The following is a 27,283-nucleotide window of genomic DNA, read 5'->3' as shown; positions in this document are numbered from 1 at the left end:
GAATTGTTTTCACACAAAACACTTCAAATTTATTAAATATAAGAATGTACTACAGCACTCAATTATTTACATTTACTTTACAAAACAATAAATAGCAACATTTACACTTCTATACACTTAATCTGTACTCTTTCTGAAAGAGCATCTTTTACCTTTACATGAGCATTTATTTTAGATAAATAAAACCAGAGCTTAGGTCTTGAATAAATACTAAGGATAATTAGACTTTGTGATGCTTTTCTTTTCAAAAGTTAGTCACAATAGCTTTTTGTTCAGTTCTGCTACCCTGCACCAGCTATTTACAAAAATGTTAACCAGAGAGTAATTTATGTCCTCAGGGAATTGGCTTGCTCTTATATGAAGGGAATCAAATCACCAACACCTGAAGGTTTTTTTTTATAAATTTAAATGGGCAATTTTACCATGTTTGGAAAATCCTTACAGGTGCAGGTGGGTGCCAGCAGCACATTAAGTTCTAAGAGTTTCTACTACACTGGAAAGATTTAAAATGTTGATGATCTTGGCAGTGAACACTGTACCTTTTCAAAGATCTGGTCAAGTTCATAGAAGCAACTTACTATCTACTGAAAATGTAAAAGAATCTACAGTCTGTATCAGTGGAAACCACAGGTCCTTGAAGTTGAAAACAAGCAACATTTCCATTTTATCCAGGCATTAAATAAATTAGTTTGGGCCAGAAAAGCAAACAGCTACTATCAAATTCATCAAGAGTCCTGGTTGGTACCTCAAGCAAGACTAGGCCTTCCTTGAAGAAAATTTAATCGAGGAAAACCACTAATGACATCATATACTAGAAAGTGGATTTGTAAAAGATTTTGAACCACCAGTTCAAGTGTCACTTGTTAGTTAAGGGGTGGAAAAGAGGAAAGAGAAACAAAATATTTGTCCCTTAGATAACAATATTTATCTCCAAAACCATTTGTAACCATTTCCAGAACGAAAGGTTTTTTAATGGAATGTTAAGACAAAATTACAGGTTTCACATTATTTAATCATGTATGTACACTTATTTGGGAGAAAATAGTTATATGAATACCAATATTATTGAAAGTCACTTATAAAAGTTTTATAGTAAAAACAATTAGAGCATTTTCAGTATAACATGAATAGTCTTGCTTCATTAAACAGCTGGAAGATGAAGATTTATAAAATAAGCAGCATGATCCAACACTTAAGTTGGATTCTTTTCACAGAAGTTAAAAGCTCCTCCATGCCATTTACAGAAGTTAAAAGCTCCTCCATGCCATATCCAACTCCAAAGATGCACTTCTCCACTTCCTCTTCATTGTTTTATGTAAGACATTTTAGAAGTTAAATTTCCTAGCTACTGTCACTTTGAAATAATTATTAGTGGCGAATAAAGCTGCATATCTTGCAAGGGGAAAGCTTTTCCTAATAAAAGCAAGAGCTGCATTTACGTTTTAAAGCCCATACATGCCAGTGTAATGACAAGCAAAATTTGGGTTTCCCTTTCTCAACTTTATTATACCTTCTCCCTTTTCTCCAATAAATGACTTTTGTGTTACTGATAAACAAGAATACTCAGCAGCTATAGTAGAAGGGACTCAACTTCAGTCTACCCCAAATAATCAGGTATCTATTATAGGAATCCAGCTAGAAAAGATCTAGCTTTCTTTCTAGTTGGGATAAGGGAGTTTCTCTCTTTTAAAGTGCCAAGAGTGTTGGATTTGACTTTTAAAAGCCCAAACTGAGTTCTAAACACCATTAGTAATTCTGATTGAAAAATTACTTCATGACTTGCATTTACAACACAGGAAAATTTTGCATCTGAAAAGCTGGTTTAAATTGAGAAGTAATTCTGGCAGCCCTAAAAGATAAAACATTTTTGAGATTAACACGTCTCATATGAAAAAATATATTTTGTTTGTGATTTAAGTATTTCTATCTCTGCTGGCTGACCTCTTCCTATCCCGACTCCTAGACCTGGATGTACTTTTGCTTTGGCTTCTTCGGCCTCTACTCTGGCTCCGGCTTCTTCGGCTCCGATCCCTCTTTCTTCCTCTACTTCGTGAACGTCGCCTTTCATGACTTTTTGAGGAATGTTTATGAGATTTTTTCTTACTCCTATGATGATTACTTTTCTTCCTCTCAGATTCCCCATTTCTTTTATAAGAATGATCTGGACTGGGACTTCGCCGTCTCCTCGATCTGCTATAATATTCCTCATGGTAACCTGTCCTATCTCTCCTTTCTGAGCTCTTACCAAATGATGACGTATTACTCCAATCTGGAGACATATGTATGTCCCTATTAGCTTCCCAAAATTCATTGTTGGGATTTCTGAACACATGAAGAAAGTTACAGTGCTTCCCCCTTGGACACTTTTGCCTTCCAAATAAACCTATAAGAGAAAATGAAAAAGTAGTTATTAATATGTGCCTCACATCATTTACTTTCGCCTAGGAAATTCTGATTTCAAATGTTCTAACATCTTTCATCCCCCCTACTGTGGAATTTGGGCAAAATTACAAAAACAACCCATAGCACAATTAGTGATTGTTTCACTGTGGGAATAATCAAACTGACTATAACAAATATGTAATGATAAAAATAGTGAAATATTTAAATTACCAAGTTGTGGGATCTTTACACAGTAGAAATCTTCAGAGCAATATAAAAGCAGCACTGAACCAAGAATTAGAAACCCTGGGCCCAGTCCCGCCATTCTTTTGTGTTACTGATGCTGCTGTAAGTCATTTATCTGTAAGCAAGAAGTTTGGACTTCTTAAGCCCTAAGAGTCTGTGTAAGCTCATATGGCAGAAAGATTACTATCTTTGGTGGCATATAATGGCAGTTCCTGGTAAAGTGGAAGACTTTAGTGCTATCCAAACTTCAAATGACAGAATTTAAGAGAGTACTGAAGTAGGAGTTAACTAGGTGAGAGGTTGTGTGTGGTTGATAGAATAAAATCCTCTTATCTTTTAGCCAATTCCTGCCGGGAAAAGTAGTTTTGGAAAAAAAAATAAAGATGCTGTGATTTTAAGAAGCACCAGCTGACCCATTCTAAGAATTCTTGCCAGGTATATATAGTTCACTCAAATATTCAGAGCAACCGTTACATTAAGAGCTAAGAAGGGGCAAAATAACGAGTTGGTGCAGACAGAACTGAGGTTAGGAACATGTGTGAGTGGGTGAAATATTTAACTTAAGGCTAGATTTTAAATGATTGTTAACAGACCACACTTTTGAAGAAAAGGTGGAAGGGAAAAGACTGTTGTTAGTTGTTTCTGGCTGTTACTCCACAGCACACCAATACCGTCCATGGGGTTTTCTTGGCAAAGATTGCAGCGGCATGCCATTTCCTTCTCCAGTAGATTAAAGCAGACAGGTTAAATGACTTGCCCAGGGTCACACAACTAATATGTCTGAAGCCAGATCTGAACTCAAGTCTTCCTGATTCTAAGCCCAAGACTCTATCCACTAAGCCACCTGGCTGCCATTGTTGCTAGACGGTAAATGCCTAGAGTAAAAATTCAAGGAGCACATGTAGACATTGAATCATGGTAACTTTTTGTCCATGAGCAGGAGGAATTAAATTTATTGGTTACTTCAGCATTTGGATACATCTGGATCATTATACACTATACAGAGATTAATAATTTTACAAGAGTTAGAATATATTTACATTTTAATAATTTATCAGACACTTCTAGATCTTGCAGTGTTTCGGAACCAATTACTATTGTGTTATAGATATACATAAATACTGATATGAACCAATGAATTACAATATGATAACCAATTACAATCATATTTTTCTTTCCCATCTCTGATTCTTTTGGCATTTTGTAAATAAAAATGACTGCTCTGATTTTAACATAACTTATGTGGCAACTCAATCCCACTTCCTGCCAACAAAATTTATAGCTTTGAAGTTTTACTAGAAGTAAGTGGCACTTAATCAGGTAATCAAACCCAAAACCTTATCATTTTGTCTTTTACAATAAAATTTTGTTAACTTCACAAGCCATTTCTTCTGTGTTGGAGGATAAACGTGTAGGATCTAAGATGACATCCATTTATGAGAGATGCACTAGAGAGCAATTATTTGCATTATAAAAGGAATTAACATGAAGTTCATTTATAAAGGTGCCCTTTATGCAATATATTTAAAATAATGGTCCTTCTGATGATCCTCACTTGAGAGGAACCAAGAAATGTCTTTGCACGTCAGTATTCAAAAACATTGTTGAACAACTAGAGTAGGAATGAAGGAAGTCTTAGGATCAGACTAACTCATCTAACCTAACAATGACAGGTAGAATCCTGATTCTTTGGCCTGATCCCCCATCTCTTAATGGTTTATTTAAAACTAGGAGGCATAGTGAACCCCAGAGACTCATGGGGCCCTTGAGGTCAAAACTATTTTCACAATACCAAGATGTTTTTAAGTCTAATATAATAAATATAGATATAGCACACAAAAACAAAAGTTCTTTGGAGGATCCTTGGCAATTTTTAAGAGACCACAAACTTCTGAGAATCACTGGACTAGACCATCCCTGTGATTCCTTATCTCCTTAATAATCCATCATCATTCTGTTCTGCATATGAAAAGGCATTCGTTTTCAAAAAATTTCTCCTGTCAGACAAGATATGGGGAGATACCCTTGTGTATTTCCAGAGGTAAGGCCCAGTAAGAAAGCTGTGCACTGAGCTTGGCTAACAACAATCTTTCTGCGCTCACCCTCTGGATGATCTCGGTCAGCTGCAACAAAATCCCAAAGTTGTTTTATAAAATTATTGTATTGGTTGGGTGTTTTCTGAGCTCAGTCACCTGTTGTATCCATGTTCTAGTCATGAAGCCCTGCTATGAATTAAACGTGTCACAGTGTTGTTATAATGTTACCCCACAGCATAGATCAGCCTACTAGGGGAGGGGCTCCGGCAGGATTAAATTTCTGCTCGATTCATAACTCTCCTGTCTCTAGCCTAATCTGTTTGGCTCCGGCCACGCACAGGGTAGAGGCTGATTCCAACCAGCTGACAATCCTAACAGTTTCTTTCTTTGGTACAGTGGAACAAGGTGGGGATTTGAAGTCAGAGGTCCTGAACTCCAACCTTAACTCTTAACTCTGCCCTTTGTGCTTCTGTGACCCCAGGCAAATTATTTAACCCCTCTGGGACTCGATTTCCTCATAAACACGAATTTGATGACTTCTGATGCCCTTCCAGCTCTAAAGCTAGCATCCCATGATCCCTTTTTTAAACTATAATAATCTACTTTACCACAAATAGCCATTTTCCATCGTGTAACTGGTGAGAATTCACACTGAAGCTGTCGTCCTGCATACCATCGTCCATTGAATAGAGAGAATGCTGCCTGACATTCTTCCTCCCTTTAAATAAAAAATTAAAAACAGTATTTCATGTAAATCCAAATTATTCACATTTACTTAAACCTCATTATGAATTAACAACAGATTAAACAATTTAATTTAGTTCATTATTCCTATTACCCACTGGAATGGTGTTTTCTAATTACAGATTAGTATCATTCCTATAGATTTCTACTGATTTAAGATCTTGCTACCAAAAAATTGTTCCTTCTTACAACCTCTAAACTTAAAAAAAAAAACAACTGAAGTCCTCTGTCAGCTTACATCCTGCCCCTCCCATAGTTTTTCCACTTTGAGTTACCCAAAAGTCCCAAGCAAAGAGAAAACCCCAAGTGGGAGGAAATAGATGACATATATTTTATCAGCCTATGATGTATTTTCAGGCAGGTAACACTGCACCAGGACATCCCTGCTTATCCACCTCAAAACTGCCTAAGAGCAAAGCTTTTCTCCACAACTCTAACATGCCCCTGGCAAGGAAGATGATCTAGGACCAAGCTTCTCCACCAACTAATAAATCATTATTAACACCACCACTATCTTATATTTGTATGACATTTTACAAATTACAAAGTACTTTATATTATCTCATGTGATCCTTCTTATAAGGTGGGGAGGACAAGTGACATTATCCCCATTTTACAAATGAGATCCAGTGAGTATTCACTTGACCCAAATTATAAATATGGCTGGCACTCAAACTCAGGTCTATTAACTCTAGACTTAGAATTCTCTTCACTTTTCCACACTGTCTCCCATTAGGGTAATTAATATAAATGGAGCTAATCTATGACTTTGCCTTCTCTATTACATAGCAAAGACAGTAAAAGAAAATTTTGTTTTCAAAGATTTCAAATACCTTTTTTTAAGAAGCATCGATTGAGTTATTAGAAAATTTTACCAATCCAAAAGGATATTTTTAAATACAAGCATACTAAGTCTTATAATATTTGGTATAACCCAATAGACATAAGAGGTCTAGACAGTTAACTGCCATCCTGGATAATAATTAAAACTTGATTACAAATGTTTTATATACTGAATTGTCTGGTATGTTAAATTTACTTTTCATACCCACTACCAATTTACCAGATGATCTGAAAATTCACATTTTATCATCTAGTCGCAAAACCTCAGAATTCAAGTACACTATGACCACACTCCAAAAGAGCTTAAGGTTGGAATACTTACGACTGATACTGCACATACACATTTCCTCTTAGATGAGGTTCAAAGTTACAGCTGACCTAAGAAAAACAGAAATATATTCTACGACTAGAAAACCAAGTCCATGAAGATACAGTCATTATGGTCCAGGCTAACATACCAAAACAGAACATGATTATCAGCATCATCTAAAGAAATGCAACACTGACAAGAAAGCATCCCAATGATTCTCTCAAAAGGATTTTAAAATATACTCCAGTTCAAAAACCATTTAGTGAGTTCCTATTATGTGTAGGGCACGACATTGGGACTAAGGGTCATAAAGAAAGTAAAAACCAGTTCTTGCCCTAAATGAGCTTATACTCGACTGGGCCTGTTTATCCTTTTTATTCCAAGCCTGGTCATTCTTATAGTTCAAGTGACGAATTCAGTATATGAGACTATTTTACACACACACATATGGAGCATACTAAATTCTGTTAAGCACTGTATACACAATTTTTTTCCATATTTTGTTTTTCCTATTCTCACCCCTCAATTACTCCAAATCCAGATGATAAAAATTTATTTAGGATTACATTATCAAATATTTGAAAGCTTAATATTGTAACAATTACAAAAAAATTATCACCTTCCTGAGTTACAGAAGTATTTATCTTCATTAGATTATTAAGGAAACGGCACTACTAACATCAAATGATACTTTGAAGATTAAAAGTCATACTCAAAAATATTTTTAAAAGGCTTCTGGTATTAATGAAAGCTGTTTATATAGCAACTACCATTTGTCCAATGGAAGAATGGAAGCAAAACAGAGGTATAAAGTATGTCAAGGGAGAAAGGACACAATGGAAATTGAAAAGTCAATCAAAACACAGAGCAACCAATTAATGTACATCCATAAGTTGCCTCTCACAAAGTGTTGCCTAACGGTAGGTACTCAGTTCTTCTGGATCCTTTGGGATTCCGCTTCCTTTTTGACAAGCAGCAGAGAATGATTTTCACAAGAGCTTAATCCAACTCTTCTTACCCAACTTCTAATTTCATCATTCCTGACCACAGACAGGGGAAAACCCTATCCTAATATGGTAAATATGCATTTGATTAAAAATAAAAGGAACTGAATTCAAATGATGCACTAAGTGAGAACATTGGTCATAAACAACTTTACTTTAAAAGAATTTATTAAAAATTAAAAGACAGGGGTGGCCAGGTGGCGCAGTGAGTAAGAGCGCCAGCCCCAGAGTCGGGAGACCTGGGATCGGTCCAGGGCTCAAATATTTAACACCCACACAAAATAACTGGCCGTGTAATCTTAAGCAAATTATTTAACCCCAATTGCTTAGGGGCAGCCCCAGCGTCAGGAGACCTGGGATTGGTTCCGGCCTCAGATACTTGGCACCCACACAAAAATAACTGGCCGTGTAGCCTTGAGCAAGTTACTTAACCCCGACTGCTTAAAAAAAAAATGTAAAAGACACATACTTGACCATAGCAGACCTGGAACAAGTCCAGGCGAACTGATTCACCTACCACAGGGGCAATTCCCAGACTCCTGGCAGGACAGGGGGGTCTGGCAGAGCTGGGCAGAAGACAAGCACAGGGCCTGTGGTATCAGCTACTCCTGGAGCTAGTAGCCCACGATCTAGATGTTCGAAAATCACCTACCTGAACTTCCAGGAGCCAAGATGGCAGAGTAAACCACAGCTGCTGTCTTCCCCACCTTTGACCCTGAGAACCCAAACAATACTGCCACAGTATAAAATCCTAAAATAGTGGGACCAGAGGCAGGCTTGGGAGACCTGGAGGAAGAGTGTGGCTGTGGCTGTACTGAGTCTAAAGTGCAGAATGGGAGGCATGCCAACCAGCCAGTGTCAGCAGAGAAGTGGGAGATCCTGAATCCCAGGGGGTGGGGCCATCAAGTACTAACACCAGAACGCCAGCTATGCCTTTGCACAACCAGGGAAGTCGGCAGATGCCAGCATGGTCCAGGTCACCAGCCACTGGAGCCTGGCTGAACTCCAGCCCAGGGCTGTGGGGGCAGAATCCTGACGTGGCCAAACCAGCCCTCCCCGACATCTCACACTGTGAGCTTCAGTGCAACCTGGGCAAATGCTGAAAGTCCTGGCCTTGGCCTCAGCCTAGGCACTCTGAGGTCACAGCACACAAAACCAGTAACAGGCCCCAAATTCCCAGCATAAGAAGCTTGGGTCGGAGCCTTCTGTACCCCAGAAGCAGAAATTTGCTTTAAAAGCCAGGAAACAGGCAATCACACTAGGCAAAAAGCACACTGGAAAAACAAAGACCGAAGAAACCTATCACAGTTACCAAGAAGAACCAAATTCAGGGGAGGACAGCGCTGACCTGATACCCACATCTAAAACCTAAAAAAGGAATATGAAGTGGTCTCAAGTCCAGAAAGCATTCTTGGAAGAGCTCAAGAAGGACTTTAAAAGTCAAATTAAAGAGGTAAAAGAAAAACTGACCAATTACTTTAAAAATACAATTGGAAAAATGGAAAAAAAAAAAAACTTCACTGAAGAGAACAACTATAGGGGCGGCCAGGTGACTCAGTGAGTAAGAGCACCGGCTCCAGTGTCGGGATGACCTGGATCAAATCTGGGCTCAGATACTCGGCACCACACCCAGAAATAACTGGCCGTGTAACCTTGAGCAAGTTACTTAACCCCGATTGCTTTAAAAAAAAATACAATTATGCAAATGGAGGAGATTCAAAACCTAAATGGAAAAAATAAATCCTTGAAAGAAAAATCTGGCCTAATGGAAAATGAGATTAAAAACTGAGGAAAACAATTCTTTAAAAATTAGAATTGGACAAGTTTGAAGTAAATGACTCCGAGGCATCAAGACTCAGTCAAACAAAATCTAAAAAATTAAAAAACAGAAGAAAATGTAAAATACTTCACTGGGAAAACAACTGACCTGGAAAACAGATCCAGGAGAAAGAATCTAAGAATTATTGGTCTACCAGAAAGCTATGATGAAAAAAAGATAGTATCTTCTAAGAAATAATCAAGAAAAATTACCCTGAGATCCTAGAAGCAGAGAGTAAAATAGTCATCAAAAGAATCCATTGTTCACCTCCTGAAAGAGATCCCAAGTTGAAAACTCCAATGAGTATTACAGCCAAATTTCAGAACTATTAGGTCAAGGAGAAAATATCACAAGCAGCCAGAAAGAAACAATTCAAATCTCATGAAACTACTGTCAGGATCACACAGGACCTAGTAGCTTCTACATCAAAAGACTGGAGGGATTGGAATATAATAAATCATAGGCAGGAGCTTGGACTACAACCAAGGATCAACTACCCAGCTAAATTGAACACAATCTTTCAGGCAAGGAGATGGTCATTCAATGAAATAAGAGACTTCCAGACCTTCCTGATGAAAAGATCAGATCTCAATGGAAAACTTGATCTTCAAATACAAGACTGAAGAAAGACATAAAAAGGTAAACAGGGAAAAAAATGAACATTATAACACACACATTGCACACAATTACAGACACATCGTATCTGTGATGACTGACTTTGATAGATTGGGCCTCCCTTAGCAATGCAAGGTTATAAGACAACTCCAAAGGACTCATGATGGAAAAGGCTGTCTGCATCCAGAGAAGGAACGAGAGTCTGAATGCAGACTGAAGCAAGCTGCTTGCTCTTTCTTTTGTTTTTTCTTCCTCGTCATTCCTTCCATTGGTTCTAATTCTTTGCGACATGACTAATGTTTATTGTGGAGGTATATGTAGGCCCTGTATTGCATTGCATGCTGCCATGGGGAGGGAAGGGAGGAGAGGGGGAAGGGAGAAAATGTGGAACTCAAAAGCCTGTGGAACTGAATGTTGTCAGCTAATAGTAGATACATTTTTTTAAAAATTAATAGATAAAATTATTTTGTAATACTAATTATGTCACTAAACTTCAGCAATTTTAAATAAATTTAGGATTTTATTAGGATTAAATAAAATGTAAGATCCAAAGTATCTGATTAATAAAACTTAAATTTTTTTTCTCAAAATATGCAAATATGGTGGTGCTAATGAAGATTCTGCAAATGTTTAGTTAGATGAGGTAAAAACTCTTACTCTATCTCAACTCTCAATGCCTGTTCTGTACTATTCTTAAAGATCGAAACATCGGGCTCACCTCTTTTTTTGGAGGGGGGAAGGTAGGGCAGTTGGGATTAAGTGACTTGCCCAAGGTCACACGGCCTAGTTTTTTTGTGTCAAGTTTCTGAGGCTAGATTTGAACTCAGATCCTCCTCACTCCAGGGTGGGTGCTCTATTCACTCAGCCACCTAGTCTCACCTTTTTAAAGTGCTTTACCTACAATGATTACTTTTCTTTCCACTTTCTTGGTCCCATCTCTTTATTACATTGTTACTGAACAAGAAAAGTTTAGGTTGTATGTATATCTGGTATTTAAGTAATCCACTTGATATCCTAACTAGCTAATATTTTTCTCTGTCCCATGACCACTCTCCTAATCTTTCAATTTGCAATCAACATCTAAATTGAAAACTTCTTTCAGCCTGCTGCTTCTCACAGCATCCTCATCTCCGTATAAGCCACTGCCTCTGCCTGGTCCCTAGCTGACTTTGACCTAATCTTACCTGTGCCCTCTGGAAACTCAAGTTAAGAGTGCCCTGAAAGAACTAGCTGGTCCCTTAAGGCAAAGAAAATACAGTATGAAAAGATTTGTTTCAAAGCAGATAGATAGGTCTATATCTATCTCTGTGTGTATTTTTTTTCATTAGCTGATGTGCCTGCTTCTTCTTCAATTTCATTCTCTTCATGTTCTGAAACTTATGGAAACCAGGCTCTCTCCAAAGGACTCCTTATCCTTTGCTGGCCACTCTTCTGATGCCGGGCCACAAACACGCTACATCAGGAAACGTACCTGTATTGCTTACTCCCCCACTGATACTATCAGATCCACTCTGATCCACTGAGGTTAACTCCACACACCTCATCACCCTACCCAGACTTTTTTTTTAAGCAATTGGGGTTAAGTGACTTGCCCCAGGTTACATGGCCATTTTTTGTGTGTGGGTGTCAAGTATCTGAGGCCGGAACCGATCAGGGTCCTCCTGACTCTGGGGCCGGCGCTCTTACTCCCTGCGCCACCTGGCCGCCCTCCTGCCCAGACTTGTTGCTGCCATTCAATGGCTTCTAGGTCACTCACTCCCTTTAAGAGGAGTTCTTTCAACCTATCCTAGTCCCAGACTCCATCAGTGAAAACTCCAAACTCCCAAATCCCTCTCTCATCATATCCTGTTCTTCCGTCTCTGCCTGGGCCTTACTCTTAGGAACCTTGTCTTCAACTACGTCCTCTGGTCCCCACCTCACTGCCCCTGACTCTCCTAGCCTGTCGACCATTATACCCCATCCCCCCAGCAGGTCACTGTAGACTTCATTTCAAACCCAAAAGGTCCCCTCCTCTCCCCCTCTTTTCACCATGACATGAAGAAAATGTGGGCCATCTCTCTAAAGCCCCTCATGTCCCCTCTCCAGCTTGGCTGTCCTCCTTAAAAAGCGACGTTCTCCAAACCATGCCCTAAGCTCACCCCTCCATAAGTGCTTTATCTTCCTCCTTCTACCTTTGGGCTGCTGCATATGAATATGCTCAAATTTCATCCAAGTTAAGAACTCTCAAGTGATCTTGGGATTCTATCAAACCTTCACTGCTGTGCTCTGACAGACTGGTATGCAGACATCATTCCAGTTCTCCACCACACACCCAACTAATCACTGAGTAATTTCTCAACCAGGGGGCCTTTACTCTGTCTCCATCCCTTTTCCTAAAAGTTTTGATACCATCAAACATCTCTTCTTGGAACTTCTCTCTTCTGTTGGCTTTCCAACATGCTGCTCCTTCCTTTCTCTCTATCCCACTTTCCTTAGAACTTTACCAAAACCGAATTCATCATCTGCCCAGCTTACACTGAGTCTCCTCCAAACTCTTGTTTTCTGCGTTAATAGCATCACTATTCGAGTTTGAACCTAAGGAGTACAGCCTAGACTTCTGTCTCCTTTCTCCACATCTTATCAGTTTGGCTAAGTGCCCTCAATTCCACCTCCACAACACCACTTCCATATGTCCCCTCTCCCTCTCTTTACATCTCAATACTAGTCTAGAAGATTCTAAGAGGATCCTAACTGGTCTAATCTGCCTCCAGACTCTCCCCATTCCAATCTATCAACACATAGCTAACAAAATAATCTTAAGGCAGCAGTCCAACAGTGTCACCCCCTCAGTTCGGTGGTTACCCATTGCCACTTAGATAAGGCAAAAAACTCTAGCCTGGCATTCATTGCCCTCTCCCCCACTTTTATTTTTTCAAACTGATTACACATTTCAATTATTTCACATACTCTAAATTCCAGAAAAACTGGACGAGCTGCTATCTGAACTGAACATACCATCTCCTAAATTAAACAGCAGTTATCTAATAAATGCTGGTTCAACTTTGATTTTAACTTGTAAAATACCTAACCCTACCTTGAATTGGATAACTTTTCCCACACTCTTGAATTCTGGGAGCACATCTTCATAGAAATCTAAGAACTGCTGGTAGGTTTCCTCTTCACTGTACTCCAGACTTGCATCAGTGTCGTAATCATCCCTTCGGCACTGCTCCATCCCAAATGTTAGGAACATGCTTCTGATAAGAAGTGTTTGACTAGATGTTGGGTAATTGTGCTTCCGTGAACACCTGTATACAAAGAAGGGGGGAAAAATAATATACATGGAAACATTACATTTAAAAATGACACATAACAATCCTGTTTTAAGTTAAATGAGCTGGAATTTCAGTTAACTCAATGATTTAAATTCTGTTAAGAGTAAGATGCAGGTCTCAACTTCTGTCAAAGTCATAAACAACTCTGAACCATTGGAAAACCTACAACTTTCAGCAAGTTAGAAAGCTCTGTAGAGATGAGTTCCTCCCAGACCATGACTCAGTCATCTCTCAAGGAAGAGGAAGACCAGCCAAATGAAGTAAAAAGGGTAAATGTAATCTGTGTTTGATATGGTTGGGAAGGTAGGATTCATCACAAGGAAAGCAGGCATTAAAAAGAAACAGGGTTGTAAGAGGAAGGCAGAATCTTAGGAAAATGCTATTTATCTTAATGTAATAGAAAAAAAGTTTCAATGATTAATAATACCAATTAGTGAAGTTTTTCTACTTAAAACTATCTTCTTGTTAGAAGTATAGAAGAAATTAAAATCTAAATGTATACAGTGACATGAATGTTTAGAAAATGACAAAAATCTTAGGAACCAATGACTTTGGTAATTACTGGAAATTAAGAGTACCTATCTTTCCTGAATAGTTGACTACAAAGCAAAAATTGGTTATTTTCCCATTGATTTCAATTACACAAAGAAGTGTTCTTATTTCCAGTACTTCAATTACTACTTGAAACTCCAGATAGTTATTTCGAGTGTCAAATGAAACAGCTCAATCCAGTTCGCAGCAGTACTGATTCAAAGGTTTTCCAAATATGACCACCACCACCCCTACCCCCCCCCACACACACACATACTAACGTCAGCAAGAAACAAAAAGTTCACAATTTTGGTCACTGAGTTTTTTATGTCTGCAAGACCATGCATGAGTCAATTGTTTTTATCTGACCAAAAAATCTGACAAAATTTTTTGCCAGAAATTTCTAGGATTATCTATAAAGGTGGTTTATCAGGCAAATGAGAAGAGAGCACAGCAGTTTATAGATGGAAGGTTTATTGTGCTTTGAAAAAAATGTTTTACAAAAAAAATGCTGTATGACATTATAGAGAGTATGTTACTTCTGAGGGTTTCGATTGCCTCCACCACAAAGTTGGACAAAATAACGTCTAGAGTTCTGTTCTAGATCTAAGAGCTAGAATTCTATAATTTAGTGAAGCATTTCCATGGAAGGTCCAATTAGCACTAAAATAATTAAAGTAACTAAAGTTTTAATATTTTTTAATGTTCAAAGTTCTAAATACCATAAGTCAAAAAAGTGACATCATCATGTGACTTTTGAGAGGATCAAAGGATCCTGTAACCTCTATACTCTGCCATCAGAAGGTCCCTTCTGTTACTGATTTTAAGTTTACTGTATGCTTCCTGCTCAGCTTGGTGCCGCAATCAGAAGAGGCTCCACAATCGAACTGTAGCAAGTGAAAAGAAAAAGAAAGTACAGATCTCTGATGCATGGCACAGCATGAGTATTAGGTCAGTATTGAAAAAATAATTAGTTGTGGTGCATTAATCTACAGCATGAAGTTTTAAATGAAAACAAAAAAGAAAAACTTAAAGAGCTTTTTTTAAAGACACGTGAGTTCTCTTTCCAGAGGAGATTCTGTTTGTCGTTGGTTTGTTTTCTTTTTTAAGAGAAAAGGGTGTCATGTATACAAAATATTCAGCGTAGTTCTTTTTTGTAGTACTAAAGAACAGGAAGGAAGGTGGACACCTTGCTGATTGGGGAAGTGCTGAACAAAGTGCAGTACATGAACGTCATGCAATGTTGCTGTGCCATAAAACATGACAAATATAAAGACTGAGAGAAACTTGCAAAGATTTATACGTTGTGTTTCATTTACTTGTGTGAGCTACGACAACTTAAATAACAACGTAAAAACAAACAACACTGAAGGTCTTCAAACTCAGAATGCAATGACCAACCGTAACTTCAAAGAACTCATTTTGAAGTACAACTCTCAGAAGAGATGTTTAACAGGTTGTGGTGGAGTGAGGCAGACATTTTCAGAGAGAGCCAATATTTTTGACTTGTTTTATAGGACTGCACCTATTTGTTGCTAGGCAGGGTAAGAAGAGTAAAAATATGCAAAAAAGAAAAAAAGCATTAACAAAACATAGAGAAAAAAAATCTGTCAGTCTTTGTGGTACAGATGCATACAGCTATAGATAAAAGAATATATACACGAATAAAGCTGCATATTTTTTAGAATTAACAGAATTTTAATAAGCTTACTCTTCTATCTTCTCTTTGGGAGAAGAATAATAGTATATAACATCAGACCCTATGGAATGTTTATTTCCTAGACATGATAAATAACTCATGAAAAGAAAGTCAAGTACTGACTCTGGAGTCAGACAACTCAAGTCCAAACCCCAGTGCTTTGTAGACTAACACTGTGTGACCTTGCTAAGTCCCATTGCCTCTCTGCAACACGAGAGTGGTTACACTATATGACTTCCAAGGTTCATTCCAGCTCTAGATCAACAAAAGTCTCAAATAATCACAGGTGCCTGAAATGTTGAAGACAGAAATATGAAAGAATATGGCTAGAATTCCCAGCAAACTATTCAAGAGTACATGAATATGGACACTTTCTTATGTCCCCTTTAATGACAGCCTGACAACAGATCTTTTAAGATCAGTTATTTTTGTACCAGCAAGCAAAGTGTGGAAAAGGTAGTTTTATGCAAAAATAATGTATAAGTAATAATCAAAGGAAAAGTGAAGGAAACACAGGACAGGAGCTCACTCAGAAAATAGAAACAGGGAAAAGCAGTTACAACATTCGTTTGAAAGAAGTAAGGTGGAGAAGCACAAAAATAAACAAGTAGATTGTATGAACATTTCACGCAAAAATCCCCAAATATCATGCAAATATCTTAAACATTACCTGTCTCCAAATCGGCAAGATCCCGTCTTAATGTAGAATGGACAATTAGCTTGGTCTTTCTCTGTTGCTCTTACATCCACTGGTGGTTCTGGATTATGCCATGTGACACCATTTTCCAGCTATAAAACACCAGAATTTATTTTATCATTTGCATAATACCACTGAGGAGGCACTCTTTCAAAAGATGCCTTCAAAGTATTTCTTGTGAGGATTAAATCAATGCATTTAATTCTCAACCAAATATATTTAATCTATAAGAGTAATATGATCATTTTTTCCCCTCTTTTAGCTCCAGATCCTTTCTTCAGTACCCAAATACTGAAACCTAGTACAAATTTCCACTTTTTTTTTAAAAAAAGGATGATTTCTATTAAAATTCTCGTCTAATACTTCATTGTGACATGGCAGTGACCCAACGTTAAGCCTATAAAATATCAACTCTGGCAGGTACTGCCAAACTAGGAAGATGTGGAGCACGGCTCTAGACATAGACAATGTATATATCATTTGAAGACTGGCCAAATCAACTCGGAAAGGCTTAATACCAGCATGACTGCAGGATGATAAAAGTTTTGGTTATAGCAACACTCAGAGACTATTCATGTCATAGATGAGGTATAATCAACAGTGGTGGTGCAAATACTCTGAAATTAAATCAGATCACTGTCACTTTGAAGCTAAAATAGTCCATACTGGCTTTAATATTCTTAATTGATATGTCTCACAAATGCAAATCCATGGGTAACATAAAGAAAAACCATCTAGGTCAAATAAAAACAAGGCTTTCACTGCCAGGAAAGACCACTTCCATAGTCCCTAGATCAAGCTGATTCCTTATAATTTCAATCCCTTCTACAAATTTCAAAGACTGGAATGCTTTTAACTTGCTTATATTAAATATCCCTTGGCTATAAAATTAGCAAAGACACAGAAGTGCCTTCAAAAGTGAAGTAACTGACTTAGCAAAGATAAAGGAGAAGCATCGGGGTTCTTGTTAAAATGTCACAATAACTGAATTCCAATTCAGAAGGTATGGGAAATACCTGACTTTCAGCCTGATCCAGCATCTTCTGCACAGCTTCCTATAAATGGTGCAAACACAGGACTAGTGAAAACCTTGAAGTCAGGTAACTCACATCTGGTTTCTCTGGTTAAGAACCTCATGTGCAACATTTTCTGACTTTATACATCAAAAATGCTTAAAACTCTTATTAGCTTTCTACTACAAAGATCCCCTAAAAAAAAAAAACTATTAAAGGATACAACTGAGAAAATTTTCATCCAAGTGGCAGACTTAAAGAATACTAAACATCTTAAATTATTCTTATTAAGAAATTGCAATAAGCTACAGTAGCAGCATATCTTCCCATAATAAGTAAGCACTAGCTCATTTTTTAAAAAATCATTTGTTACAAGCACCACAAAATAAATTTTAAAAAGCAACAAGAAATTTAATAAAAAATTCTGAAGAGTATAATCTATAATCCTAACACTAATAACTGGGACTAATGGAGGAAAATTTTCATTTTCATTAATAAGAAAAATCAAACTCTACCCACACTGTACAAACTTCTAACTACCATAACCTAAGGTATGTGCAAGGAACCTATGCAAGAGATTTCCTCTAATGCTTTCAAATGATTTGTAAAAATATTCAAGAAAAAGCACAATAATCCAATTTTAGAACAAATTTTAACATACTCTAAAAAGTCCACTTTTCCTTTCCCTGCTCCCTTATCGCTGTGTTTCTTACACACTGCCTAGCACTACACTACTTCAGTCAACATTTTTCAGCACTCTTCTCTGTCACTCAGTGCATGAATCTTGTAATTCCCCTAGAATCTACCACAGGACCTCACAAATAGTAGGTCCTTAATGTTTGCTGAAGTGAGTACTTCCTGTTATCAGTTTCTTTGACTGTTTTCTTTGGTTGAAAACCTGTGTGCCCTAACTCTATCCTGAGCATGAAACTAGAAGTTTTGTGTAAGTGGTTCTGCTCATGCTCCTGAAGCAATTCAAGAGAAGAAAAGCTAAACCACCTGGTATCAGAGGGCTTGGATTTGATGTCTGGTTCTGCTACTTCCTGTGATCTGAACTAAATTGCTTCTCCTGTCCCAGCCTTAGCTTCCTGATATGTAAAATTAAGACTCCTAAATAAATGATCCATAAGGTCTCTTACACATCTATAGTCTCTGGTCTTGTCAAATAAGGTGCAGAGGACTTTGTGCTATAAAATGCAAGGATTTCCCACTATTACCTATGGAAAGTCAGTGGTATACTTGGAATTGATCAAGTGTCTTTGTCCCTTGCAACAGACAAAATAGAGACAAAAGTCTCTATCAGGACCACATAAAAGTAAAATAAAACACAAGAGTCTTTAATGATCAATAAACTTAAATGTGCTTTTTACATGGCAATTTGAAGCCTCGGTTACATTCTAACACACAAGGTATCATTACCAAGCAATAAAGTGCTTTTATAAAAAAGGAAATGTTCCAAGCTATCCCTTACTTTAAGCCCTACATCTAGGGAAAAATACTCAAATCTGAGTATTAAATGCTGTCATTGTAAATTACCGTGAAAATCTGGTGGATGATGGTAATAGGCTTAAAAACCAAGGACCTAGCACACTTTTTATTTTCTCCCATTTAACGCCATCAACTACCCAATTCTATCTTATTACCACTCAATAATTTACAGAAAAGATACATCCTGATGAACCAGTCAAGGAAAGATGAGCTGTGACAGCTTTTGCATAAATACACTGTTAAGGAGCAGCAAGTTTAAAGTTTAAAAAAGGTACAATGCAACATGCACCAAATTTCTTAGATGAAAAGAAATTAAACAATAGCCAGAATTGGTTATTAGCCTGAATTATTAAGCAAATCTAAATCTGACCATCCCCCTCTAAAAAAATTTCCCCAAACTACCCTAACTCATCTAATCCAAATATGTACACATACATATATATGTGCATGTACATATACATATATATGTATGTACACTCATGTATACACATATGTGCACAAACATATTTGCTAATGTGTCACAGAAATCAACAAATCTGATGTGAAATAAAATTCTGCAAGAAATAAAGTGTATATTATCTCTTGAAAAGCTGATTTATTAGAACCTTACTATACCACTCTCTGCTACAGAGCATAATTCAGCACCAATAGTTCCTAAGTACCAGTACTGAAGGACCTCAGTTTATGGAGGTTTCAATTATGACACAAACACTAAACATTAGCCTAATAGTGAAGCTCCATTTTATATCCAAATGACACATACATATTTCTTCTAAAGCTTAAAATGAAATTCAGAATGTTGCTTCTAAAGCTTATCCTCATGCCCATTATCCACTATGTGACACTATAAGAGGATACGCAGTGCGTTTATCCCCCTAGGACAGGAATCACCTCTCTGTCTCTCTTCTCCTGTTGTCTCTGTTCTTCTTCCTGTTTCTCTTTCCTTTGCTGTTCTTCCCATTCTTCTTTGATCTTTCTCTTTAAAAAAGGAGGGGGGGAATAGAGGGAAGGTAAGCTTTTTACAGAATCACCCTTCAAAACCCAAACGTTTAAGCCAATGGACAAAGAAGTCAAAATGTAAATAAATGGATAAAGTAGACATAAACTAAGTTCAACATGATTCAATGGGAATCAAGAATTTAAAATATCAATTCTCATTTCAAAATGCATTTCAGTTTTTAAAACTGTCATGAATAAACACTAGTACGCTGAATTAAATTAACAGTCATTTGGGTTTTGATTCGTACTACACCTCTTCTTCTTCTTGGCGTCTTTTTGCTGCCTCTTCCTTTTCCTTCTTTAGTTTAAATTCTTCTTGGGCCTTCTGTTCCCTCAGCAACCACTCCTCGTGCAACTGTTGCCTACCAATACAATCAAATACTCATAAAAAGCAACCTGTCCATTCAGACACATATTTGAACATGGGTTTTTGCAATATTTTAAAGGGCCAACAATACTGTGCTAGGTACTGAAGAACATTCAGAGGAGGTACTCCCTGCTCTCACAGCAATCACTGCTTCTTTAGGAATGTGATATGTGCACAAAAAGTCCCCTTACAAAAATATACGTGGAAGGTAGATCATTGCATATTGAGGATATCAGGAACCATTTAATGGAGGAAGAACATTTCCATCTAGAGGATACCTAAGAGCTTAACAGATGGGAGCCCATTCCCATCGGTTGGACAAGATGTTCCACACCTAGGAAATGGTAACAGGCAACACTGTACAGGGGATGGTAAGTAGTAGAGCTGTATAAAATAAGGCTGAAAAAAGAAGATAGCTACTTGTACTCTGAAAGACTAGATCAGGAGTTTCAGCTTAATTCAATAGGCAATAAGAAGCCACTGATATAAATATGAATAACGAAAATTAATCTGGCAGAATTATGAAAAAAATGGATTAGGAGAAATGAATACGATTAAACCAATGAGAAGGGTACTGTCAGGCTATAATCAACAAACATTTATTAAACGTCTACTGAGCACCAGTGAGCACACTAGGTACAAAACGAATAATGAAAGACAACACTACAGTGCTAGCTGTGGGAGTAAAGAGGGCTGGACAGAAGAGCTATTGCAGAGCGCAATCAAAAGAACTTGGCAAGTAATTCATTGTGAACAATTACAAACAGTAACATCAAGATTTTAATAAAAGAAATTGAGTGAACTGGAGTCTAGCATCTCCCAATGTCTTAAGACATTTTAAAGTGGATATTTCATAAGCATCTTCAAGTTCAAAATGTCCAACACAGAATTTATTATTTCCCCCCAAAAGCTCCCTTCTGAGCTTCCTCGTTACCGTTGATATCCTTCGATCCATACTGACCCTAGGTATCCAATCCCAGCATCTAATACACTGCCCGGCACAGAGCAGGTTCTTAGTCACACTTATTGACTTATGACCCATCCGTTGCCAAATCGGGTTTCTCCTTCACAACATCTCTCCTACATATCCCCGTCTCAGTACTTACACAGTCATCAGCCCTGGCCTCCACATCTTACCCTGCTACAATTCACTTTCTATTCAGCCACTAAGTCAGCACCTTACTCAAGGAGCTTCTGTAGCTCTCCATCGCCAACAGAATATAAAGGGATTTGGGGTTTTTGTGGCATATAAAGTACTCCACAACCTGATCTCTTGCTACAAGCAATGACGGCCTACCTGCAGTTCTTTAAACAAGACATTTCATCATCCACACCTATGCCTTTGCACTAAACCTCCTCTCATTCCAGCTCCTTCAAACTTTTCTCTTTATTTCCGTGCCTTCTATCAAGGTTCAGCTCAAAGTTCACCTTGTTGCCAGAGTCCTGTCCCAGCTGCCCCAGCTGCCAGTGCCTCCCCCTTTCCCATTACGTCCCTTCTTCTTTGTATATACTTTACATGTTCCAAGTTATTTATATACTGTCTGTAGTAGAATGTGAGTTGCCTCCCTGTCTTCCCAATCTTACTTTTGAAGACTTCACCGTGTGCTCTTCGAGAGTAGAATATTTTTGGTGTGGTAAGGTGGCGCAGTGAATAGAACACTGACCCTGGAGTCAGGAGAACCCGAGTCCAAATCCGGCCTCAGACACTTAACAATTACTAGCTGTGTGACCTTGGGCAAGTGACTTAACCCCAACAGCACTGCCCTCTCCCCTCCAAAAAAAAAAAAAAAGAGTGGAATATTTTCCCCCCTGAAATTTAGGGGGACCCCTTGACCAGTCTCTGAAATGGCCCAAGCTTGCTGCTCCAATTTCTACATGACTGATGCTGCCCTGAAGTGTAACTGCCAACAAAAAGCTGGTACATGCAACATTAGGCTGCGGGCTTCACCACAGATGTTAGCACTATACCACAACATGAGTGTTATTTAAATCATCACGAACCTTTCAGCTTCCAACTGCTTTTCCTCTTCTTCCAGTTGTTCAGCAATGGATTCATTTTCCTCTTCATCTTTCTGTGACAGTCCTGAATGAACAGGAATATTTATTTTACTTAAACTTCTAGGAGCTGTACAACCTTCCTTAGAATTTCACATATTAATTCAGAAAAAAAAAGTTTAATTGACAATCATGGCAAAAGGGATAATAAAATTTTTTCTAATAACTTTAAAAGAGTTTTTAACTTTCTACCTATAAATCCAAATTTCAAAAGTTCACAATATTGTACAATTGAACCATCAACCTATAACCTGTAACCCCAAGATTTCAAAAATTATTATTATTATTTTGCCGTTTGGAGGGCAATTGGGGTTAAGTAACTTGCCCAAGGTTACACGGCTAGTTTTTTTGTGTTTGCATTAAGTGTCTGAGGCCAGAACCGAACTCGGGTCCTCCTGACTCCAGGGCCGGCGCTTTACTCACTGTGCCACCTAGCCACCCCTCAAAAATTATTTTAAAAACCATACTTTTAGACAGGACTGGAGCAGGCTTAATGGCACTGAATCACTGGCATCTGTGGCAATTTTCAGACTTTTCAACCCACAAATGCTGAAGAAAGCTTCAAAGGTCAGTGGGAAAGCTCTCTCACGTGGGTGAGAGGAATGTGGTTCAGCCCCAGTCCAAGGGTGGCAGCAGCCCCTGCCACAGCGGCGACTGCTTCTGCAGCTCTTGGCCTACAGACTGCGGGGGCTGGCATGGCAGAGCTGGGGAGGGCTGTGGAGAGGGAATCCCCCTCACAGTTCCAGGACAGAAAAGAGTGTTGGTGGTTGCTCAGGGACCAGAGCACAGGCCAGGAGGGGAGAAAACACTTCTCCTTTGATCATACCACTTTGGAGGAATGGAGAATTTACAGGTCCCAGAGATAGCTCTGAAAACAGTTGCACAAAGCCCCTGAAAGCAGTATAATACCCTCCATTTAACAAAGAACTCGAAAATCAATTAATTGGCAGGGAAAATGAGCAAATAGGGGGAGAAATTAAGACTATAAAAGGTTACTTTCTTGGTGAAAGGGTATTTTCTTACATCCTTGGTGACGAGGAAGATCAAAGCATACAACTGGAGGAAGGCAACAAAGGTCATGGCTCCTACATCCAAAGCCTTCAAAAAAACCATGGCCGTGGAAGAGCTCAAAAACTATTTTGAAAATCAAGTAAGAGAAGTAGAGAAAAAATTGGGAAGAGAAATGAGAGTGATGAAAGAAAATCATAAAAAATAAGTTTGCTAAAGGAGACCCAAAAAAATGTGGAAGAAAATACTTTTAAAAACAGACTAACACAAATGGCAAAAGAGGTCCAGCAAACCAATGAGAAGAATGCCTTAAAAATCAGAATCGGCCAAATGCAAAAGGAGGTCCAAGAGCTCACTTTTAAGTGAGATTGAAGACAATGACATTTAAAAATTAGAATGCAGCTTTAAATGGAAGCTGATCACTTTGTGAGAAATCGAGAAATTATGAAACACCACCAAAAAGATGAAGAATAGAAAACTGTGAAATATCTCATTGGAAAAACCACTGACCTGGAAAACTGATCCAGGAGAGATCACTCAAAAATTACTGTTCTACTTGAAAACCATGATCAAAAAAAAGGTCTAGACATGATCTTTCAAGGATAACTGCCCTGATATTCTAGAATCTGAGGATAAAACAGAAATGAAAAGAATCCATCAGTCACCTCCTGAGATCCAAAAAGGAAAACTTTTAGGAATACTGTAGCCAAATTCCAGAGTTCCCAGGTCAAGGAGATAATATTACAAGCAGCCAGGAAGAAACAATCCAAGTGTTGTGGAAACACAATCAGGATAACACAAAATTTAGCATGGCTACACATCCCTTCTACACTAAGGGATGGAGTATGATATTCCAGAGGTCAAAGAAGGGAGCATTAAAACCAAGAATCACCTACCCAGCAAAACTGAGTACAAAACTTCAGGGAAAAAAACAGAATTTCAGTGAAATACAGGACTTCCAAACATTCTTGTTGAAAAGACCAGGGCTGAATAGAAAATCTGACTTTCATAAGAATCAAGAGAAACATGAAAAGGTAAACAGGAAAGAGAAGCCATAAGGGACTCACACTCGACTGGGTATGGAAATCTATCTTACCCTGCAGCTAAGGGGAGGTGGGGGGAGGGGGGAGCGGGGATAGAAGAAGGTAGATAATAGAAAGGACAGCAGACTGGGGGAAGGGGTAATCAGAAGCAAACATTTTTGTAGGGAGACAGGTCAAGGGAGAGAATGGAATAAATGGAGGATGGGACAGGATAGAGGGGAAATGTGGCTAATCTTTTGCAACATGACTGTTATGGAAGTGTTCTGCATGGTTACACACGTAAGACCTATACTGAATTTCTTACTTTCTCAGTGAGGGTGGGTAGGAAGGGAAGAAGGGAAAGAATGTGGAATTTAAAGCTTTAAAAATGAATGTTAAAAATTGTTTTTGCATGCAACTGGGAAATAAAATGTACAGGCAATGGGGTATAGAAATCTATCTTGCCCTACAGGAAAATATAGGGGAGGGGGATGGGAGAAGGGGGGGGTGGTATAGAAGGGAGGGCAGATTGGGGAAAAGGGTGGTCAGGGTACATGGTAACCTGGGGTGGGGGATGAGATGAGGAGAAAATTTGGAATTCAAAATCTTGTGGAAGTGAATGTTGAAAACTGAAATAAATTATAGAATAAAAAAAAACAAAAATTATACTGCTAAATGATGCTAGTGTAAATAATCATTTTGTTGATTAAACTTACAGGAATGAAAAACTTTCAACCCCTAGCATTTAAGTCTATTATTATATGCATCCCTTCTAAGTAGCTCAATACTTTTTTTTTTTAACTTTAAAACACAGATGTTTATTCTTTATTATGGAAGAAAAAGCTATTCTGTCATTTCCCATTGCAAGCAAGACTGATGTGAAGTTATTTACTACTGTCTCTGATACTTATTAAGTGTAAGACCTTGGGCAAATCATTTAACCTCCTTGGGTCTGTGTTTCCTTATCTGAAAATGAGGAGGCTGGAGTAGATGGCCTCTGATGTCCTTTTTTCTAACTTTTTTTTGGAGGGGGGAGGGCAGGGCAGTTGGGGTTAAGTGACTTGCCCAAGGTCACACAGCTAGTAAGTGTTAAGTGGCTGAGGCTGAATTTGAACTCAGGTCCTCATGACTCCAGGGCTGGTGCTCTATTCACTGTGCCACCAAGCCACCCCGTCTGATGTCCTTTTTAGCTCTAGGCTTATAATCCTATGACCCTATACAATTCAGCATCGACAAAATTCATTTAGCTCTAGAGAGAGCTAATGGTAAAGAAGCAGGAAGTAAGATGGGTTTTCTTTTGATGGCTCCTTCAGAGCTGAACACGTCTGTGCACACCGATGGCAAGTATGAGGGGTGATAAGCTATCAGGAGATCGGACACCCATGATTTCAGGGACGTGGAAGATCCAGGCACAGAAAGTGCGATGCAGACGTGAGAGTCAGAGCCTTGGCTTAGGATGAAAGGGCGGTCTGAGGCGCCTTGTCAGCATCTGGGGGGCTCCGCGAACCCACTGTGCCCCCTGCAGCGCTCTGACGCCTTCGCAGTGCCCCCGCTCGGGCCTGACTCTGGGCCCGACTCTGGGCCCCACGTGGGATCTTGCTGGCCATCCCCTTCTCCGGCGCTATACAGACGGGGAGACTGAGGCCGGCAGGGTGAGTGACCACGATTGTTCCCAGGCGATCACCCCGCGTGTGTCTGGCAACCAAAGCAGCTCTGCTGCACACTGGGCCCACGTATGTGGCCAAGAACGCGAGGGGCCGCGGTGCTCAAGCCCCTGCCGGCCCTCTCCTCCATGACGTCACCACCGGCCGCTGGCGCTTCCTCCTCCATGACGTCACCTCCAGCGCCCCTCTGCTCCATGACGTCACCTCCAGCGCCCCTCTGCTCCAGCTTCATTCAGCGGCTCTCCTCGGCATCTGCTCAGCATGGGAGCGGCGCTTTCCTCACCACCCGATCACCCCCCATTTGGCACGTAAGAAAGCCGAGGCTCGCGGTGCCCGGCGGGGGCCGGGAGGGGAGGGAGCCTCCACAAACACTCCGGGACCGGCAGCAGGCGCGGTGCGAGCTCCAGCGCACTGGTGCCCTGGCAGCCCAGCAGGTCAATCCCGGGTCACAGCAGGGAGGCTCCAGAGCCCTCTGGGAAAGGGCTCACAGCCCAGGGAAGAGGCTGCGGACCGACCACGTGACTAGACCAAGCCCCCCCCCCCCCCCCCCCCCCCCCCCCCCCCTTGCCCGGGGACGTCCATTACCTGAGTCTCTCAACCGGGCCCGTTCCTGCCGCCTCCTGCGGCGATTTTCTTTCTTCAGAGCAGCTCGGTACTTCTTATGGCTGGAGGGCAGACGAGCAAAGTCACCGAGGTGCCCGCCGCAGGGCCCCACGGCCCCCCCCCCCCCCCCCGCCAAGCCGGCCCTCTCGCCGCCCGGGGGGCCCCCCCCGCCCCCTCCCCCCCCCCCGCCCCCCCCCCCCCCCCCCCCCCCCCGCCCCCGGCCCCCGCCCCGCCCCCCCCCCCCCCCCCCCCCCCAGTCGTTCGTTTCGGTCCTTGAAGGCGCCCCCTCTCAAGTCCCCCCAGCCCAGCTTACTTAGGCTTCTCAGGCAACGGCAACACCGCGGGCGCGGCCATCTTGAGAACGCCACCGCCCACTAAACGCCTCTTTACTTCCCGCCGGGTCAACCGGAACAGGCGGGGCCTCGGGGAAAGAGCCGCGCGGATTCGCCGACGCCTCTCGGGGAGGTGGGGAAAACAAACGCCCCACCCCCGCTCCTGGAGTCCCCGCCTTCGCGGGGGGAAAGGGGAAGGGAGCGCCGCTCGCGCAAGCGCAGGTGGCTCCATGAGGCTCTGCAGGAAATTCAGGGAGACCCGGATGTGAGGAGTAGGAAGGCAGACAGGGAAAGGGCGGGAGAGGTTCGTGGCTCCCTGCGTCCGCTCCGCGGGCCAGATTTCCCCAGACGAGGCAGCGGGCGCCCCGGGCCTCGCTCCCCCTTCCCTCCCATCGCATGCCCCACTTAGAGGCGTCAGCCCGCCAAGGGGCTTCTTCCTAGACTTGGAAAAAAGAGGGAGACCGGGAGGAAGAGCCCAAGAACCCTAAAAAA

General features: G+C 40.2%; 1 protein-coding gene across 1 annotated transcript; it reads right to left on the bottom strand.

Annotated features, from left to right (window-relative positions):
- Positions 1-3: 3 nt before the first annotated feature.
- Positions 4-26,878, bottom strand: ZRSR2 (zinc finger CCCH-type, RNA binding motif and serine/arginine rich 2). Its single transcript, XM_069100645.1, has 11 exons — positions 26,773-26,878; positions 26,442-26,521; positions 22,109-22,190; positions 19,994-20,102; positions 19,633-19,719; positions 17,257-17,295; positions 16,214-16,332; positions 13,073-13,286; positions 6,574-6,629; positions 5,273-5,382; positions 4-2,383 (listed from the first exon to the last, which is right to left on the bottom strand). The coding sequence occupies exons 1-11, from the start codon at positions 26,811-26,813 to the stop codon at positions 1,914-1,916; spliced, it is 1,407 nt and encodes a 468-aa protein (XP_068956746.1). The 5' UTR covers positions 26,814-26,878; the 3' UTR covers positions 4-1,913.
- Between the last annotated feature and the right edge of the window lie 405 nt (positions 26,879-27,283).

This window comes from Petaurus breviceps, unplaced genomic scaffold, assembly GCF_028583685.1.
Source record: "Petaurus breviceps papuanus isolate PSGF00001 unplaced genomic scaffold, PetGlider_PUasm1.0 419, whole genome shotgun sequence".
Taxonomy (NCBI): Eukaryota; Metazoa; Chordata; class Mammalia; order Diprotodontia; family Petauridae; genus Petaurus; species Petaurus breviceps.
The sequence above is the reverse complement of the archived record's forward strand: the minus strand, read 5'-3'. Positions and strand labels throughout refer to the sequence as shown.